Genomic DNA, 17,325 nt, shown 5'->3' with positions numbered 1-17,325 from the left:
TCTCCCTGGAGTCTCCATGAGCTCCCCAGAATCCTCCTTTCCCAGGGTCCCCAACCAGTGCTGTCAGTGCTTAGACAGTGGGTAACCGCACGCCCTGCCTAGTGCTTGGGATGTATTTGTGCTAAAAATGACCTGAGATTGAGTTGTAAGGGGCTCACCTGTGAATCTGCAGTCCTGTCCCCTTCTCCGAACCCCCCTTGTCCCACCTCTCCCCTCAGAGTGGCTCTCTGGGAGGGCTTCCCAGGTGCAGCCTGACCCTAGCCCACTGCAAGGCTGGGGTGGTGGGTGGGGCCAGCTCCCTTTCTTTTTTTCCTTTTTCCTTCTCCAGGGCTCCCTGCACTGGTGGTGGCCATTTCTGTGGGATTCACCAAGGCCAAGGGGTACAGCACCATGAACTAGTGAGTCAGGCTGGGGGGGGGGTGTGGGATAATGTTTCACAGCCCCGGGAGCTCCCCCATCTGGCCTACGTCATTAGCCAAGAATAAGATAATGGGCTTCAGGCTTCGGGCAGCCAGCTTCTGCCTAGCCACGGGCAGAGCAGAGTGGGGCGGAGGAGTGTCATGAGGCCGTGAGCGCCTCCTGCCTCTTTGCTGGGACCTGAGCCTCTCAAGCACCCATGAGCCCATGTGGGCGAGGTGTTGATGAGGGGGACCCAGCGCAGCAGGTGTACTCTGGGGCATGGCAGGAACAGGTTCATTTTACAGATGAGGCCCCTTCTTGGCTAGTGCCTGGAATCCTTGAGTGCTGAGCCAGGACACTTGGGATTGTCCTTCAGAGTGAGGTCCCCAGGTGGAGAGAGGATGTGGAGCTCCAATGGGGCTTGGGAGGAGAATAAGTACCCGTGGGGCTGAGTGGATGGCATGAGTGGGGAGCCAGCCACGTGGTGGGGAGGTGGCTGAGATCAGCTGAGTGAGGGGTCAGAGCAAGCCTGATCCACTGTGGAACCCCAATAGGACATCTAGTGCGACCTGAGAGCCCTCACATCTGGGCCATGCTGAGACACTGGCATGTGCTTCTGAAGGACAAAGAGTATTGCTTTGGCCAGAGGGAACATGCTGACAGCCCACTTAAGTAGCCTCCCAGCATTGAGGCTTTTGTGGGCACCATGGCTAGGTCCTCAGGCTGGCAAGCTACAGAGGGTCTAGCCAGGCAGGGGGGCAAAGGTCCAGGAGCTGAGACTGTGGGGCCTCTGGTGTCATGTCAAGGAGGACCTAAGACCTCAAGTGACTGAGCAGAAAGGGTCCCTGCCCATCGAGGGGATCCCCAGAGCTCCTGAAGAGGCCTGCCTTCTCCTCTGCACTGGCTCTGCTTCTCATCTATAGGTGGGGCAGGGGTTGACCGCAGCTGCTAGAGAAGCCCAGAGGAGCCGAACCAACGAGGCACCTGGCTTCTTCTATTGTCATCCAGCTCATGCCCTTCCCTCTTGACACACTGGCTAGCCATGTCCACTCTCCTCCATCAGTGGGGGCAGTGGGCACTGATGTCCAGTCTCGTTTCCTCCCCAGTTGCTGGCTCTCCCTGGAGGGGGGACTGCTGTACGCCTTCGTGGGACCGGCTGCTGCTGTCGTACTGGTATTGACCTGTCCACATCCCTCTCGCCCAGCCCTGGCCCCTGGTGCCTGAGCCCCGGTTTCCTCACCTGCCCCAGGATGGCCTGTAGGTGCCTGTCGGGGTGCCTGGTTTCCAGGATGTGGTGGCTCTCACAACCCCACTCTGACCAGACCTCAGCATGGGCCTTCTTAACCCTGTGGGCACAGCTGGCCTGGCTACTGGGCACTGACTGTATACCAGCCACAAGGCCCGTGCAGGTCTGTTGAGTAGCAGGGTAGGCGAGGACAGATGCACAGACAGACAGACAGCACCAGGGCTAGGGGCCAGCGTTGCTCATCTTCTGATGTCACAGGACTCTTCTTTGCCGGGTCCTCCGAGAGTGTCCTGCCTCGGAAGAGAGGAGTACAAAACCACAGCTTGGGGTCAGCCCAGGGTTGTTAGCCTCCAGGGGGCCCAGCCAAACCTGATTCTAATTCTCGCCTCCAGAGCAGGAAGGACGCGGGAACATCAAGATCTGACCCTATCTGGGAGTATATGTGTATCTCTACCCTCATCTCCCAGTCCTTCCCTCTAGAGGGGCTTGGCACAAGCCCGGCATAGCAGATAGGTGGCAACTAAGTTGGTGACCATATATGGTGTGAGTGGTGAGCCTGGTGTGGGCAGGTGGAAACAGTGAGATGTATGTACGAGGGGCTTAGGCCTTCCCTGTAGTCGGGCTGCTGGAATCCTGCTCCTCAGCCCTCAGAGGTTCCAAGACAGGAGGCAGGTGAGACCAGGGAGGCAACACTGGTCAGTGCCTGTGTGTGGCCGTGGGGCCAGCAGCGATGGGCATCTAGGGGCTCCATGGGCCTGGGAGGGAGCTTGTGAGGCAGGAACCCCATCTCTAGAACCCTGAGCCCTGGCTTCCCCTCCTGTGACAGCTGAGCAGAACCTGCTGCAGGCAGAGAGTCAAGGCCAGGGCCACCCGCCACATAAGCCAGCAGACCTGGTGCTGGAGGATGCCTCCCTCCAGCAGGCTGGCTGTGTGGTGTGCAGAACCCTGGGACCAGAGCATCAGGAGTATGTCCTTCAGGGCCAACCTGAGTCCTTGGGGGTCCTAGCAACGTGTCTGCAGAAGGATGGCCCTAGGGGCCCTTGGGGATTCACTTGCATTTGGGGTGTGAAGTCTGAGCCATGTGTTGTCTTCTGCTCTGGCAGCTGATCAGAGAGAGGCAATGCCCTAGGCTAGGGTCCCCAGGAGGTGGGGGCTTAGGGGAAGTTCGAGAATACCTCTTTATTGGGGCAGTAGCTTGGCTGGAAGCACAGGGAACCCCCAGGTTCAGGTGCCCAGGGAGGTATGGTGTGATTGGGCAAGGCCACAGCAGCAGTCCGTCCCATGGATGGGCTATGAGGGTGTCCTGGTGCTGGGCTCAGAGCTTGCTGGCATCAAGGGGAAGGGCCTGGAGAACGTGTGCAGGTAGACACATGGAGTACAGGCTCTGCATGGGTTACTTCCAGGCCAGCATTGGGAGCTGTCCTGAGAGAACAGCAGGGCACCCTGGGCATGGCCACCACCGACCAGGGCACACATGGGCGCTGGCCCATTCCCGCCTCTGCCTGGCAGGTGAACATGGTGATCGGGATCCTGGTGTTCAACAAGCTGGTATCCAAGGACGGCATCACGGACAAGAAGCTGAAGGAGCGGGCAGGGTAGGCCCTGTGGCCCTGGCGCTCCCCACCTCCAGTTGGAAAGACCCAGAGCCCACCCACCCTTGAGTCCCGTCATCAATCCAACACTGCAGGGCTAGGGGCCTTGGAACAGGTGGGGAAACAGAGGCACAGGATATGAAGGCCTCTGACCAGTCAGTCGCTGCCTGTGCCTCAGTTTTTCCATCTGACCTATGATGAGGTGTAGCCCTGTAGAGCCCCAAGGAACAGTAAGGCTAATTGTACAGAGGCACTTCCTTGCTGGGTTCAGGCTAAGGGGAGGGCACCCTAAGCCCCTAGACCGGGAGCCCATTTTCATGGTCCTTACCCTCCACCACAAGGTTGTTACGTGACCCCCAAGGGAGAACCTTGCCTGTCTGGGGCCTTTGTCACAGGAAGACAGTTGAGACCAAGTGGGTCCCTGCTCCTCCCACAGGCCTCGGGGCACTAGCTCAGGTGGGAGTGAGGGAGCGCACTGGCTGGGGTCCTTGTTGCCTCAGCCCTGGTGACAAGTAGGGTCACAAAAGCTGGGGGAGGGATCCCTGTCCTGCCCTGTCCTATGAGCCCCCCTCCCTGCCCTCTGGGCCCCGCAGCTGGTGTCTGCGTGGGGGTTCCACCCTCCCCTTCCTCCCCTCTGTGCCAGTCTTGCTTAGTGTCTCTGTCTCTTTCTGTCTCTCTTCCTGGCTCCTCCTATTCTGCCAGTGACTTCCCTATGTGCCTGGTGGGCTTTGGCCCTGGTTAGAGCCCTTGAGTAGGCCAGGGAGCTCTGTGTGTGCGTCTTCTGTGGCTGCGGGGTGAACCCTGCGCTGCACGGAGCTAGACTGTGGTCTCACAGGGCAGTGGTTGCCCAGACGCTCTCCCTGCACCGGCCTGCTCAGTTTGTGCTTAGGACAGCTTTTGTAGTGACGTGGTTTTGTTCCCATCTCATAGCTGAGTACACTGAGGTTTAGCGAGGGTGAAAAGCTGATGGAGCTGGGGTCTGAGCCCAACAGTGGACATCCTGGGCCTGCCCTGTCCTGCAGCCTGTGCACACCTGTGCACATATAACCCCCCCCCAGGCACACACATGGGCATGTGTGGGCACACTCACCAGACCTGGCAGGAGACTTGACTCTTGGGCCAGCTCACAGAGATAGGCTCAGCCTGTCCACTTGCCCCTAGGTGACTGGACCGGACCCTCAAGAGGCCAGCAGGTGGATCCCTGCCTTGGCCTGGCCCATGTGGTGACGCAGCTAGATGGGCCTGTGTGGGGGGGGGGGGCAGCATGGCCTCCCCCGGGAGCTTGCTGTTCTGGAGAATGGGAAGTGCAGACTAGAAGGGCCATCACTGGCTAGCCTGGCGCCTTGCAGCCCCACTCACATCTTGCCCCCAGACCTGGGTTCCTTAGGTGGCCAAGAGCCTTGGGCTGTCTCTTCTCTGTTACCCCATGGTTTCGAGGGAACCTATTTGCTTTTGTTTCAGCCTTTGATTTCACTTGCAGTCAGCTGCCCGTGCCCCCCCTCGGGCGCGCCCTCACGTGTGCTGAGTGCGAAGTCCTCTCTGCGGCCGACACCACCTCCGACGCCACCAGTAATGCCATGTTAGTGCCTCACTGCCACCTTGGTCCAGTCCCGAGCGGGCGCTGCTCTCTCCCAAGTCACATTTATTTGTTCCATGTTTTTCTTTCACCTCCTTCGTTTCTGCCGTCCACTCTGGGTTGCTAAGGCAGTCCCGCCCCCTATCCGCTTCTGCCCACAGGGCCCGCAGTCATGCTGCGCACAGACAGGTGGGCGGCGGGCTGGGAGGCGGCAGGAGTGGTCAGGATGGGACCAGAGCCGTCCCTGTCATGCGGGAGGAGGAGCTGTCTGTCCCCTGTTGCTTCCTGAGGCTCCTCACCTTGCTGGCTCGGAGGACTGCGGCCCTGCCCCCACAGGACAGGTGGTGGGCACTGGAGCCCCGTGTGACTGCATGCTGAACCTGTGTGAGTGGGCAAGCACGTGAGTGTGACTGAGGACCTGCTCAGTGTGCAAGGGTACATGAAGGTGCCTGCGTGTAAGTGACTGGACATGTGAAAACATGCATGCATGTGTGAATTTGGAGGCATGTGAGTGTGGGCAAGTGCAGAAGTGTGCATGCAGGGATGCATCTATACAGCCGCATGCATGTCAGTGTGACTGAATATGTGCAAGGGTATGAATGCACACGTGTGTAAGTAGTATAAACGTATGAACGTGTTTATAAGTGTGAGTGTTTTCTGCCTGTGGACATGTGCTCAGGAACATGTGGAAGGAAGTGGGACATAGGCATGGCCCCTGGGGCAGGGTGCCAGGCCCGTGGTCTTAATAATGTGCCACCTACTGGCCGCACAAGGCCCAGAACAAGGCAAGGCTCTGTGGAGGGCAGGGCCACAATCACAGGTGAGCAGGGCTCCCCAGCCTCAGAAGCCATTCTGTCTACATCTGTCCCTGCCTCCTTCAGATCGCAGCTGTGACAGACGCCCCACACCCTAACCCATGCAGCCGCCCCCCATGCTCTGTCCCTGAGCTGGCACCGAACCCAGCAGCTTGGTGACTTGGGAACTACAGGGGTGCAGATGCAGGGCTCCGATTAGGCTGGGTGGGCAAGTCGCAGAGCCCAGCCAAACAGTGTGGCCTGCTCCGGTGCCAGGCCCCCATGCCCTCCTGCCTTTGAGAGGTCAGCTCTGAGAGCCCTTTCGTGGCCAGCACTCCTGCTGTGGTGAAGCCCCCGCAGCGGGGTGGGGGCGGGAGAGCTCTGCTCCAGTGTTAGCTAAGCAGCTGGGGTCCAGGACCTTGGAGGTCAGGAGTCAGCTAGAGGTGGTGACCCGGGGGCTTCAGGCCACCTGCCAGCCACACAGAGGCTGAGCCTGGAGTGCGTCCCCTGTGGGGAGACAGCAGAGCTGACTAGTGGGGGACTGGATCAAAGAGCATTCACTTTGAGAGCTTGCTTGGAGGTTCTAGCGGGGGAGCACAGCTACTTGTATATCCGTAACCCAAGACCAGTCCTCTGTTCGGGCGGGGAAGGGCGTGCATCTTCGGGAGAGACGCACATGGAGCGGTGAGGGAGGAAGCCAACCAGATCAGCTGAACCAACGCTGGCGATCAATGGGGTGACAGATGTCGCAGCCAGATCGCCTTGCATCCAGCATTCACTTTTGAATGAAGAAGAGAGTTTTTGTGTTCTCTGTGTGGTGCGGAAACAGGCTCAGAACTGTGTGACAGCGGGTCACTCGCTAGAAAGTCTGCTGTGCTGTGTGACAGCCACAGGGAAAGAAGGGGACTCACAACGGCAGGGAGGACCCTACTGCTTCCTGCAGCCACAGAAAGGCAAAGGGGCCCAGTGCTGTTAGGGTGTCCTCAAACATGGTCCTTAGCCACCGGAAGTGTGGACAGGGCCAGCAGGGGCCCAGCAGTTGGAGTTTTGTGCTTGCCTTGGGTTCCCTCTGAGAAGGGGCCATGAGAGACTGCACAGTTGGGTGGGGACAGGCAGGGAGGTCCTTACTAGGTCTGATTTGGAGCCCACACTGAGTTCAGGGGACAGCAGGATGGGCCATGAGGTGACTCCCGGCTTAGAACTGAACTGAGAATGGAGGCCCGATCCACAGATCTGAGTGGCACTGACTGGGCAGGGCTGAGGGTCCTGGACACCCTGGCTACGTGGTGGTTGCCATGTCCAGTCAGAGCTGCAGCTGGGGCCAGGCAGCTCGCTGGGGTCACCGCGGCTGGAGGAGGCAGGACGGGGTCTGGACATGGGACGGTGTGGCCTTGGAGGTGAGGACAGCTGTGTTCACAAGGGCCAGGTCCACACAGGTTCTCAGTGCTAGGCACAGCAGTGCTGCCCTGCAGGACGCCTGCCCAGGCTCTGCTGTCTCAGACCTTTTCCTCAACCTCAGAACCCCCAGACTCTCCCACTAACCTTGCTGCCCGAGATCCCACTGGAGGTTCTCTTGTCTCCCATCTGCTTTAAGGGGACAGCAGGCTGACCCCTGTGAGAGGAGGGACAAGTGATCTAACGTCAGCCCCAACCTCTGTTGACGACAGGGGCTCTATTCAGGCCACAGTGGCCCCTGGGAGTCACAGCAGGGCCGGGGCACTTTTCTCAAGTACTGTGTGTCTCACAGCTCTGAGGCAGCACCGTGCTCCCCCTGAGCACAGGGCGAGGCTTGGCCGGTGGGTAAGCCGGGTGGTGACAGAGCCGGGCAGCTTCCCCTGTCAGCTGGGTGCTCCCTGGTGGGGCTGAGGACCAAGGGGCAGGGACGGCTCAGGCTGAGCCTACAGGTGGGCACAGGGGCACAGGAGGGGTGGCTGCAGCCCAGGAGAGGAGGAACGCCCTTTGTCTCTGTTCTTAACTGTCTTGGTCTCTCCTCTGACCCTCTGGCCTTGTCCAGCTGTCGGCTGTCTGTCGTGTGTCTGCCCTTTCTCTGAGCGCCTCCTTCCCTCCCCACAGCCATCTTGTTCTGCTGTCCCTGCCCCAGGGCCTGCAAGATGGAGTTAGGGACCTCCGCGTAGTTCCCAGGGTCCCTGTGCCATTCCAGTCTGTCTTCCCTCCCCTGTCACCTCCTGAACAGGGTCCTGACTCGCTCCCAAAGAGCTCCCCCGCCGTGCTAGCTCCCTTCTGAGCCCTGGGGCCTGAGGGGTGGCCGAGGTGGGGCGGGGAGCGTCAGGAGAGGTGGAGCACCCATGGGCTGCCCTAACGCCCTCCGTCCCCAGGGCCTCCCTGTGGAGCTCCTGTGTGGTACTGCCGCTGCTGGCGCTCACCTGGATGTCCGCCGTGCTTGCCGTCACCGACCGTCGCTCCGCCCTCTTCCAGATACTCTTTGCCGTCTTCGACTCGCTGGAGGGTTTTGTCATCGTGATGGTGCACTGCATTCTGCGCCGAGAGGTGGGCGCCTGGGACCTGGGGACCCATAGGGTGCACCTGTGTCCTGAACCCAATGACTGCCCTGTTGTGTCCAGCGCCTAGCCAGAACTCCTGGGAGTGGCCCCTTCCTGTACAAGACGGCTTCCTCCCGGAGCCAACCCACGAGCTGTGGGATGGCTGAGGCAGCCAAGGCTCTGTGTGGGGGTCTGTAGACTGGGCGAACCAGTGTCAATGCTTGTGGGGTCTACAGACTGGGAGAACCAGTGCAAATGCTTGTGGCATTTTTGTATGTCTTTGCAAAAGGTGAACACACCAGGTTTCTAACTATTACGTCCTAGTGGCCACTGGCTGAGGGCAGGCATGAGGGTGGGTGACAGGTATGGACTTTGGAGAGGTTGAAATGTTGGCAGGTGTGCATCTGACTCCCAAGGGACCGACTCTTGCTCAGGTTGGAGCCAGGATGTGGCTGAGGGGCCAGGAGGGTCCCATCCTCTCCACTTCTCCCTGGAACCTCCTAGAATATGACCCAGGGATTTTTTCAAAAGCATGTGGATGTGAAGAGACAAAGCTCGCCATGGAACAGAGGTTGTGACCTCGGCCGGCTGAAGAGACCAGGCCACAGTGGCAGTGGGGAGACCCCAGGGAACCGAGGAGGGCCTCGGTTTGTCATGTGCATGCGGCGCCATCACCAGCCCTTCATCTGCCCACGACACTCAAGAGGTGCTGCTTGGCTGCAGGCCCCGTGACACGTGGGGGCCTGAGGCAGCTCATGGGGAGGCAGGAATTCCCAGGTCCCTTCCTACCACCCCAAGGGAAACACCACTCGCACTGGCCACCGGGTGGCAGCATGTGTCTTCCTAGAATCAGCTCGTGTCAGAATTCTCACCGTAGCCCCACCAGCGGGTACCATGGCCCCCAGCCTGTAGATAGTGAGGTGCAGCTATTTGAGGCTGCTGGTCTGCTTAGTGGTCCCACCACTACCTCTCACCCCGGCCTGGGTGACCTGGCTTCTGGAAACAAGCACTGTATCCTGGGAGAAAGGACCAAGAGTATCTGATGGTCGGCGGGAGCTTGAGAAAGAAACTGCACAGCCAGGCAGGCGAAGCCAGGCGTCTTCCACCAGGAGGTAGCATGGAGAGCGATTTCAAAATGGGAAGAAGCGTGTAGGCGGGCTGACCAAGCAGTGCACCGGAGAGACGGCAGGGAGGCGATGTCTGAGCAGAGTCTGGCCAACTATGGGGTCTGTATGTGATCGGCGGCCAGGAAACTCCGAACATGGTGAGGGGGCCCGCATCGGCCTCACATTCAGCGGAACGAGCACAGGAAGCCGGATCCCCGGTGGCCTCAGTGCTTCGCTGAGGATAGCCTGTGCTGCTTATCTTCCCCAGGCTGGCCCCCTGGTCACTTCCTCCTAGATGGGCCTTGGCCTTGCCTGCCCCGCCTGAGCTGTAAGGAGCAGACTCAGGACGCAGGCAGGATGATAAGGCTCGGGGATGTGGCCGGGCCTGAGGCCCACGCCCGCTTCAGGTTAGTGAGGGCATCACCCCTGGGACAGAGCCGAGGGCGAGGACGGCTGCGGCACCTTCTTAGCCTCTCAGGCCCGGAACTCCAAGTGTCTTCACTTTATGTGCACGAGTCACTTTGTCTTCTCTATCTAGCCACAGGCCACCCTTCCCGAGGTGCCCCATGGCTCTGGCTGCTCACTGATGCTCTCGCCTTCCTCCCTCGCCAGGTCCAGGATGCTGTGAAGTGCCGTGTGGTGGACCGGCAGGAGGAGGGCAACGGGGACTCGGGGGGCTCCTTCCAGAATGGCCACGCCCAGCTCATGGTAGGACTGAGAGCTTGGGACACAGGTACCCTCGGCGGGGTCTCCAGGTCTTCCCTCTGTTCCGAGCCCTGCTGGGCCCTAGCAGCCCCATTAGAGGAGCTCTGGGACAGCTTCAAGTTGGGGAAACTGAGGCTGGCCAAGGTGAAGTCCCTGCAGGGTTTTGAGGTGGGAAGGGCTGAGTTGAGTTTGGGAGGGGGCTGCCATCCACCCACATCCCTCGTTCCCTTTGCAAAGCTGGCTCCCACCCAGGGCAACGCACCGGCCCACTGTGAGGCCCCTGGGCTGGGACCCCAGAGCTCCAGTCTGGACTTGGGCTGCACTGTGCCCAAGGCTCGGCCGACCTTCCACCTCCTCCCCCACTGGTCCTGTCCAATAGGCTCTCGCCCACGCACCTGGGGCTAATGGTCGAGATGGTTCCAGGCCTCAGCCTTGGTAGACCCTGGGCTGCCCCAGAGCAGAGCCTTGGGTGCTGTACTGGTCTACCCTTTGCCCGTCTGGGATCCCCCACGTGTCACTCCAGGCATCCAGTCCCATTCCCTGTAGGTGTGCTCATGGGGGGTGGCACCTGGAGGTGGTCCCCACACAGGGCCAGACCCTCTGCGCCTCCTGGAGGGAACAGATGTCGGTGTGGACAGGTATTTTGTCACTTGGGAATGAAGCTTCCCCTCCCGATGCTGCTCTTGGCCTGACCTTTGACCTCAGGGGAAGCCTGTCAACTTCCCAAGAACCTGGTTCCTGTGTTTCAAGGAAGAGTCTCCAGTTTGAGATTAAGGGCCAGACTGTCCCCTGTGGCCTCTGGACAGGGCTGCTGGCTAAGCGCCCGAGGTGACCTCGGTTCCCGCACTGCTGTGCTCAGAGTTACAGGGGGGCCAGGTCTCTGTGCTCTAGGGGAGGCTGGTGCTGGCCCAGGTCTGTGTTGTCCCTTGCTATCTGTCTTGAGGGGGCCAGCTGTCCTGCCTCAGCCCCAGCGCCTGATGGGGCCTTTTGGGGGGTGGAATGAGGAGGTGTGAAGGCCCGAACAGCTGCATGGCAGGGTCAGGGAGCATAGCCAGAGCGACGGGCAGAGGCTACTCTTCCGTCGTGCCCTGGACGGGGAACGCGCCTGGTGCTTGTGTGTACACGCACGCACACACACACACACACACCCGTAAGCACCCAGGTGCGTACACTGCTCAGTCACAGACACATAGGCGGAAATAAACACTGATCCATGCACACACTCACTCTCTCAGATGTGCCCAGTAACCCCCATACACTCACGGAAGTGCACACACAGGCCTCACACCCACGAGGGCTCACACAGCAGTCATGTCACACGCGCGTGCGCTCACAGACACCGCCCTGGCACTTGCGCAGGTGAGCACACGCGAGGGACAGCTCCCTGTGTGGCCCGTGCATGTTCTGGTGTTCTTGGTTCTTGGTGGCAGCTTGTGACCTTGGAGATGCGGTTGTGGTTCTAAGGCCACCCTCCACCCTCACCCTGCCCTTGGTCCTGTCTTGCAGACTGACTTCGAGAAGGACGTGGACCTGGCCTGTAGATCAGGTGAGCGCCTGACAGGTGAGACCTACGGTGGCCAGTCAGCCCGCCTGCTTCTCTTTACTTCTATATCTGTGTGCCTCATCGTCCCTGTCCCGTGCCCGCCACCATGCTGGCCCAGCCTGGTCTCCAGCCTGGGCCCTGGCCACTCTCCCAAGGGCTACAAGAAGCCCGAGTGTAGCTGGGAAGCCCCAGAAACTGCCCTGGAACCCATGCTGGGCTGGAGCCCTCCTCAGCTCTCCTCCGCCCTCTGTCATCCCCTTTTCCTGCCATGGGGCAGGGAGGCTAGCCAGTCTGTGAGACCTAGGCCTTGGCCCCCCACCCCTTCACTCATGGTCTCCCCTTCTTCCTTTCTTCCCTCAAGCACTTACATTCTACATTGCCTGCATTTCTTCATTGTTAATCTGAGTGTGTGTGGGGGGGAGGCCGGCACAGGAGCTGGCGGAGGGCAGGGAGGAAGGTCAGTCCTGGGACCCGTGCTGCGCTTCCTGGAAACAAGTGCAAAAAATGAACCCAAGTGCCCGGTTCAGGAAGCGCTCTCGTTCCCCCCGGGTGTACGATCACAAAGGTCTCCTCCCCCATGGTTCCGTGATTCTTATGCCTGGTCACCTTTGGCTCTGAAGGGCCACCTGCACCTGGCCTGTGCTCCATCTGGTCACCTTCTCCAGATGGCCATGGTAGAGCGGGTAGGACACCTCAAAGGAGGAATACCAGCTATTGCCAGGTAGGCCCAGAGGAGGCTGTCTCGGGAGTGAGCAGAAAAATCTCTCCTGCCCCTTAGTCATCAGTGACCCAGCTCCCCAACTCCTCAAAAGAGGACTCCAACACTTGGGGTACTGGAGGGGTGTTACTTACTGCCCCTAAGTGCTCCTTGTGGCATAGTCCTGGTGGGCAGCTTGTGGGTACAGAGGGAGTGTCTGAATGTGGGTGCCCACAGGGGCAGAGGCCTTGCTCAGGAGGGGCCTGAGAAGAGCTGGTGGGACAGGGGAGGCACCCCGATTCTTAGCTCTGTGTGTGTGTGTGTGTGTGTGTGATGCACTGGTATAGGTGTGCGCACACGCGTGGGGAGGCCAGAGGTTGGCGTTTGGGGTCCTCTGAGATTGCTCTCCGCCATATTTACTGAGACTGGGTCCCGCACTTGAGCCTTCAGTTCACTGACTTGGCTAGACTAGCTAGCTGGCTTGCCTCAGGGGTCCTCTGCCGCCCTAGCACTGGGGCTACAAGCAAGCTGCCGTGCCATTTATTTGGGTGCCGCGGATCCAAACTGCTTCTCAGGTTCCTCACGGAGCCACTTCATCAGCCGCTAACCACACTGCTTGACGCTGCCTTTGCTTTCTGAGGACCAAGTGTGGCCGTGTGAGATGGGAGCCCCTGGCCTGTCGGGGTGTAGGATGGATCAGGGTTGTCTGGGCCACGTGCTCCCATGTCCCTGCGATAGTCTTGGCCCTCGGGAGGGCCTGTAGGGTGATGGGGAAACCGGCCTTCCACTGTTGAGGTGTTGGGGAGGGGTCAGAGGAGGAGGAGGACGGCACAGGGTGGTGACTTGGTGACAGCAAGAGGACCAAGAAAAGAGAGGCAGGAGGGGGAGTTGCCCCCCACTAGGAGCTTGTGGGTGACCCAAGGCTTCGGTTTCAGGCAGCTCTAGTGGGCACTGGGGCTGGGCTAGGTGCAGCGTGGAGTCCATGCAGCAGCCAGCCCGGGTAGGATGCTGGCCTGGGTCAGGCTTTCTGGGGAAGGATCTAGTCTGGATCTGAACAGTGGAGTCACTGGGGAGGAGTGAGTCGTGGCTCTGGCTCTGCTGCCCAGTGAGATCGGAGAGACAGGCGTTGTGGCCAGCTAGTGTTCAAGTCGGAGGTCCCAAGATAGCTGACCAGGAGAGGGGTTCTGGACTTGCTTCTTGGGACCAGGCGTCCCTCAGAGGAGTGGGCTCTTGCTAGACACAGGTGTGTGGCTAAAGCAGGAGGGCACTGTGCCCCTGGGAGCTGAGGTTGAGCCCACATACCAAGCCTCACAATCTTTGCGGAGCTGTTTGCCCTGGCCTGGCATACCCCACATTGACTGGGCCTGAGCTGTGGGTAGTGTGAGTTCTGGCAGGCAGTGTGGGGGGAGTCTTCCTAGAACAAGCTATTATGCCCACTTAGAGGTGACATGTCCCTGCAGTTCTGGCCAGAAGACATTTGCTTTCAGCTGCCAGGAAGGGCTGTGTATGGTTGATGGACATTGGTTATCTTAGGAGAGAGGGACCTCTTCAGACCAGCTTTTTTTGGAGAAGTCAAAGAAAGTTCAGCTGCCCAAGTGATTGGCACAGGTCTGAGATGGGTATTAGGGTCATTTAGTGGGTCAGGACTTGGGTTTAGCAGCACCGGCCAGGCTGGGCCCTACTACTGGGGACGGGCTTGACCACCCTGACCCCCTCTTCCTGTCTGCTGTCTCTCCTGCTGCCCCCATAGTGCTAAACAAGGACATCACAGCCTGCCGCACAGCCACCATCACGGGCACCCTGAAGCGGCCATCGCTGCCCGAGGAGGAGAAGCTTAAGCTGGCCAAGGGCCCCCCTCCCACCTTCAACAGCCTGCCGGCCAATGTGTCCAAGCTGCACCTGCACGGCTCACCCCGCTACCCTGGGGGGCCGCTGCCGGACTTCCCCAAGCACTCCCTGACCCTCAAGAAGGACAAGGCACCTAAGTCCTCCTTCATTGGTGATGGGGACATCTTCAAGAAGCTGGACTCGGAGCTCAGCCGGGCCCAGGAGAAGGCTCTGGACACGAGCTACGTGATCCTGCCCACCGCCACGGCCACGCTCCGGCCCAAGCCCAAGGAGGAGCCCAAGTACAGCATCAACATTGACCAGATGCCCCAGACGCGCCTCATCCACCTCAGCATGGCGCCCGACGCCGGCTTCCCCACCCGCAGCCCACCCGCCCGCGAGCCCCCTGAGGCGCCCCCTGCCCAGCCCCCCCCGCCCCCACCCCCTCCACCCCCTCCGCCCCAGCAGCCCCTGCCCCCACCGCCCACCCTGGAGCCAGCACCCCCCAGCCTGGGGGACACAGGCGAGCCTGCCGCCCAGCCAGGACCCAGCTCGGGGGCTGGGCCCAAAACCGAGAATGTTGCTACACTGTCCGTGAGCTCCTTGGAGGTGAGGGCGGTCCAGGGACCGCAAAGACAGGGCGAGTGGACACCTGGCAGAGGGTGAAAGGCCCATATGGAGATAGCTGGCTTTGGCCATGCTCAGTCCTGGCAGTTTTGAGGTTGGGCAACCACGGGTACTGTCTCTGCTTAAGTCAACTGGGACATGAGCTGCCCCCAGACTCACAGGCTGCAAGATGTGGGACTGAGGCAGGATAGGGCCTTCAAGGAACCCTCCCGGACGTGTCCACTGCCAGGCTGTAGGTCCCTGGGAGTGTAGCCAGCACCCTGAGTTCCCTGCTCAGCGGGAGGGGGGGGAGGAGCAGCCTTAAGGCCAGGTCCCCTTGACCCTAGGTGGCCTAGGCGGGGGTGTCAGTGCTGGACGCTGCAGAAAGGAGGCTGCCCCAGGGGGCTGGCTGGGGCAGGCCTGCAGCTGGGAGAGGAGCTTGGTGGCATGCTCACAAGGAGCTGGGTCGGGCAGCCCCCGGGTAAGGACAGGGTCCTGAGGGTTGGGCTCTGACTGGTGTTTGGGAGCAGCGTGCTCACAAGCACAACCCTCCTTTTCCCTCCAGCGGCGGAAATCGCGGTATGCAGAGCTGGACTTTGAGGTGAGTGTGGGTGCCCTCACCAGCCGCGAGGGGCAGGCACTGTGGTGATGGTGGTCCAGGTGGGGCAGAAAGAGGGGGGCAGGATCCTCCTGGCTCAGGACTTGTGGCCCCACCCTGCAGAAGATCATGCATACGCGGAAGCGACACCAGGACATGTTCCAAGACCTGAACCGGAAGCTGCAGCACGCAGCAGAGAAGGACAAGGAGGCGCCTGGTGCTGAGGGCAAGGTCTGGAGGGAGGGCCCCTGCAGCCCCCATGGCTCCTGCCCTCCTGCTTCATAGTCACTATGGGGTCTTGTGCCTTGCTCTCTGTTGCCTTTTCCCCCTCTGGGGTGTGCTGAAGGCAGGGCAAGAGGACCACAGTAGAGCCAGGCCAAGCCTGGAAGGTTCCAGGCTGCCCTTCCCCAGGACCCATCATCTTAGGAGCTAGAGCTCATGGCCTCTGGGGCTGTGGGGTGGTTGGTTCGCTGCTCCTTGTGGATGTCCCTCCCTAAGAGCTCTCCTCTGTCTTCTCTCCCCTCTCCCATGACGTGCTTCCCCTGGGCCCTGGCCTTCCTGCACCACTGGCCTCGAGCAGCCAGAAAAGCAGCAGACGCCCAACAAGCGGGCCTGGGAGAGCCTGCGCAAGCCACACGGGACCCCTGCCTGGGTGAGGAAGGAGCTGGAGCCACTGCCTCCGTCACCGCTGGAGCTGCGGAGCGTGGAGTGGGAGAAGGCCGGCGCCACCATCCCGCTGGTGGGCCAGGACATCATCGACCTCCAGACCGAGGTCTGAGCGGGCGGGCGGCCCCGTGCCGGGCCTCGAGGAGGGATGCTGCTCTGCCCGCTGCAGCCGCAGGACGGGCACAGACACGCTCGCAGCTGCGGGCCAGGCCCGGCCCGGGCCTCAGGGCGCTCGGAGGCGGCCAGGCAGAGGGCCCGCGGTGCTGGGACCAGAGCCAGACGCAGGACAGGAGGTGGCATGGCCGAGCGGGCACAGGGCTCCAGAGGCCAGAAGGTGCCTCAGACTCTGACCTCCTCGGGCGAGCCCCGGCAGTAGGCGGGCGGGCAGGCAGGTGGCTGTGGACATGGACAGGCCTGGTGCGGTCAGCGTCCCCAGGATGCCTGCGTCAGCCTCGCCTGCAGAGGACTGCCTGTGGCCCGCCAGCCTGGCTCCGTTTTTTAGACACCCCCACCCCTTGGGAAGCAGCCAGACCCCCTACTCTCTTCCAGGGTCCTGGGCCCCTTCCAGGCCCAGGCGGAGAGCGCAGCCCTGACCCCAGGCGCTAGGGGCAGGACTAAGGCCACTCCAGGAAGAAGTAGGGTGGGGAATCTATTTTTTCTCTCCTTTTCTTTTCTTCAATAAAAAGAATTAAAAACACAGCTTTCTGTGTGAGGCTTTTCTGTGGCAACCTGGCCCCCCTCAGTGGCTGGGTGACAAGCTTTTACCCTGGCCTGGATGCCTAGCCATGGACTCTGGTCATGGTTCTTCTCTGCCCTGGGCTCTCTGTCTGCTTCAAGCTCCATCCCCAGCACTGTGTCCTGCCTCCACACAGTCCCCAGTCATCTGTCATCAGCCGGAACATGACTCCCTGGTTCCTGAGTCATTTGGGAGGGACAGAGTCAACAGACAATAACTTAAAAAATAACCTGGAATGGTGAAAGAAGAAAAGTACAGGGAGGATTGGGGGCCAGCTGAGGCCTCAGCCCAGGTCCCTGAGCTGCTCAGAGCTGGGACCAGGGTCTTTCTCCCCTCCCTCCAGCATCTTCCCTTCGTATTGGATCTGCATAGTGAGGCAGGACACCACCGCAGTCCTGAGCCCTTTGTCCATCACCAGGTGTTCTTTGTCCCACCCACCCATCCAGGGAGTGAGCCTAGAAGGCAAATAAATGTGAGCCCCTTCCCTGCTTGGAAGAGCATTTCTCTGATTCTCCAGCAGGGGGCAGCCGACACCGCTCTGGTAGCCTGGCTGCCAAGCAGGGAGCGTTTCCATGGCTCTCCACCCTGTGCTGGCCTGCACTGCACAGAACCTGAGTCTCAGCCGGAAGAGGACAGAACCCTCATTCTTCCTCAAGACCCAACCCGAGCTGAGCTCCAGATGCCCGCCACAGGCCCTGAGGAGCAAGGGTGCAAAGTGCACCATGTGGAGTCT

At 60.6% G+C, this 17,325-nt stretch overlaps 1 protein-coding gene across 7 annotated transcripts in view; it reads left to right on the top strand.

The window, feature by feature from the left end:
* The window catches only part of Adgrb1 (adhesion G protein-coupled receptor B1), a 65,658-nt gene extending 49,106 nt beyond the window's left edge, over positions 1–16,552 (top strand). For 3 of the 7 annotated variants that reach the window (XM_045143578.1, XM_045143577.1, XM_045143576.1), the window contains exons 21-31: positions 329–398; positions 1,506–1,572; positions 3,155–3,240; positions 4,718–4,816; positions 7,944–8,115; positions 9,827–9,922; positions 11,426–11,480; positions 13,910–14,595; positions 15,158–15,193; positions 15,314–15,421; positions 15,771–16,552. In XM_045143578.1, coding sequence (XP_044999513.1) covers positions 329–398; positions 1,506–1,572; positions 3,155–3,240; positions 4,718–4,816; positions 7,944–8,115; positions 9,827–9,922; positions 11,426–11,480; positions 13,910–14,595; positions 15,158–15,193; positions 15,314–15,421; positions 15,771–15,968 — 1,673 coding nt within the window. In that variant the 3' untranslated portion in view covers positions 15,969–16,552. The remainder of the gene's footprint in view (positions 1–328; positions 399–1,505; positions 1,573–3,154; positions 3,241–4,717; positions 4,817–7,943; positions 8,116–9,826; positions 9,923–11,425; positions 11,481–13,909; positions 14,596–15,157; positions 15,194–15,313; positions 15,422–15,770) is intronic. The other 4 variants (XM_045143582.1, XM_045143581.1, XM_045143579.1 and 1 more) reach the window with 3 other exon arrangements.
* The last annotated feature ends 773 nt before the right edge of the window (positions 16,553–17,325 follow it).

The sequence above is a fragment of the Jaculus jaculus genome, chromosome 2 (assembly GCF_020740685.1).
Source record: "Jaculus jaculus isolate mJacJac1 chromosome 2, mJacJac1.mat.Y.cur, whole genome shotgun sequence".
Lineage (NCBI taxonomy): Eukaryota > Metazoa > Chordata > Mammalia > Rodentia > Dipodidae > Jaculus > Jaculus jaculus.
This window is presented reverse-complemented; position numbering and strand designations above follow the sequence as displayed.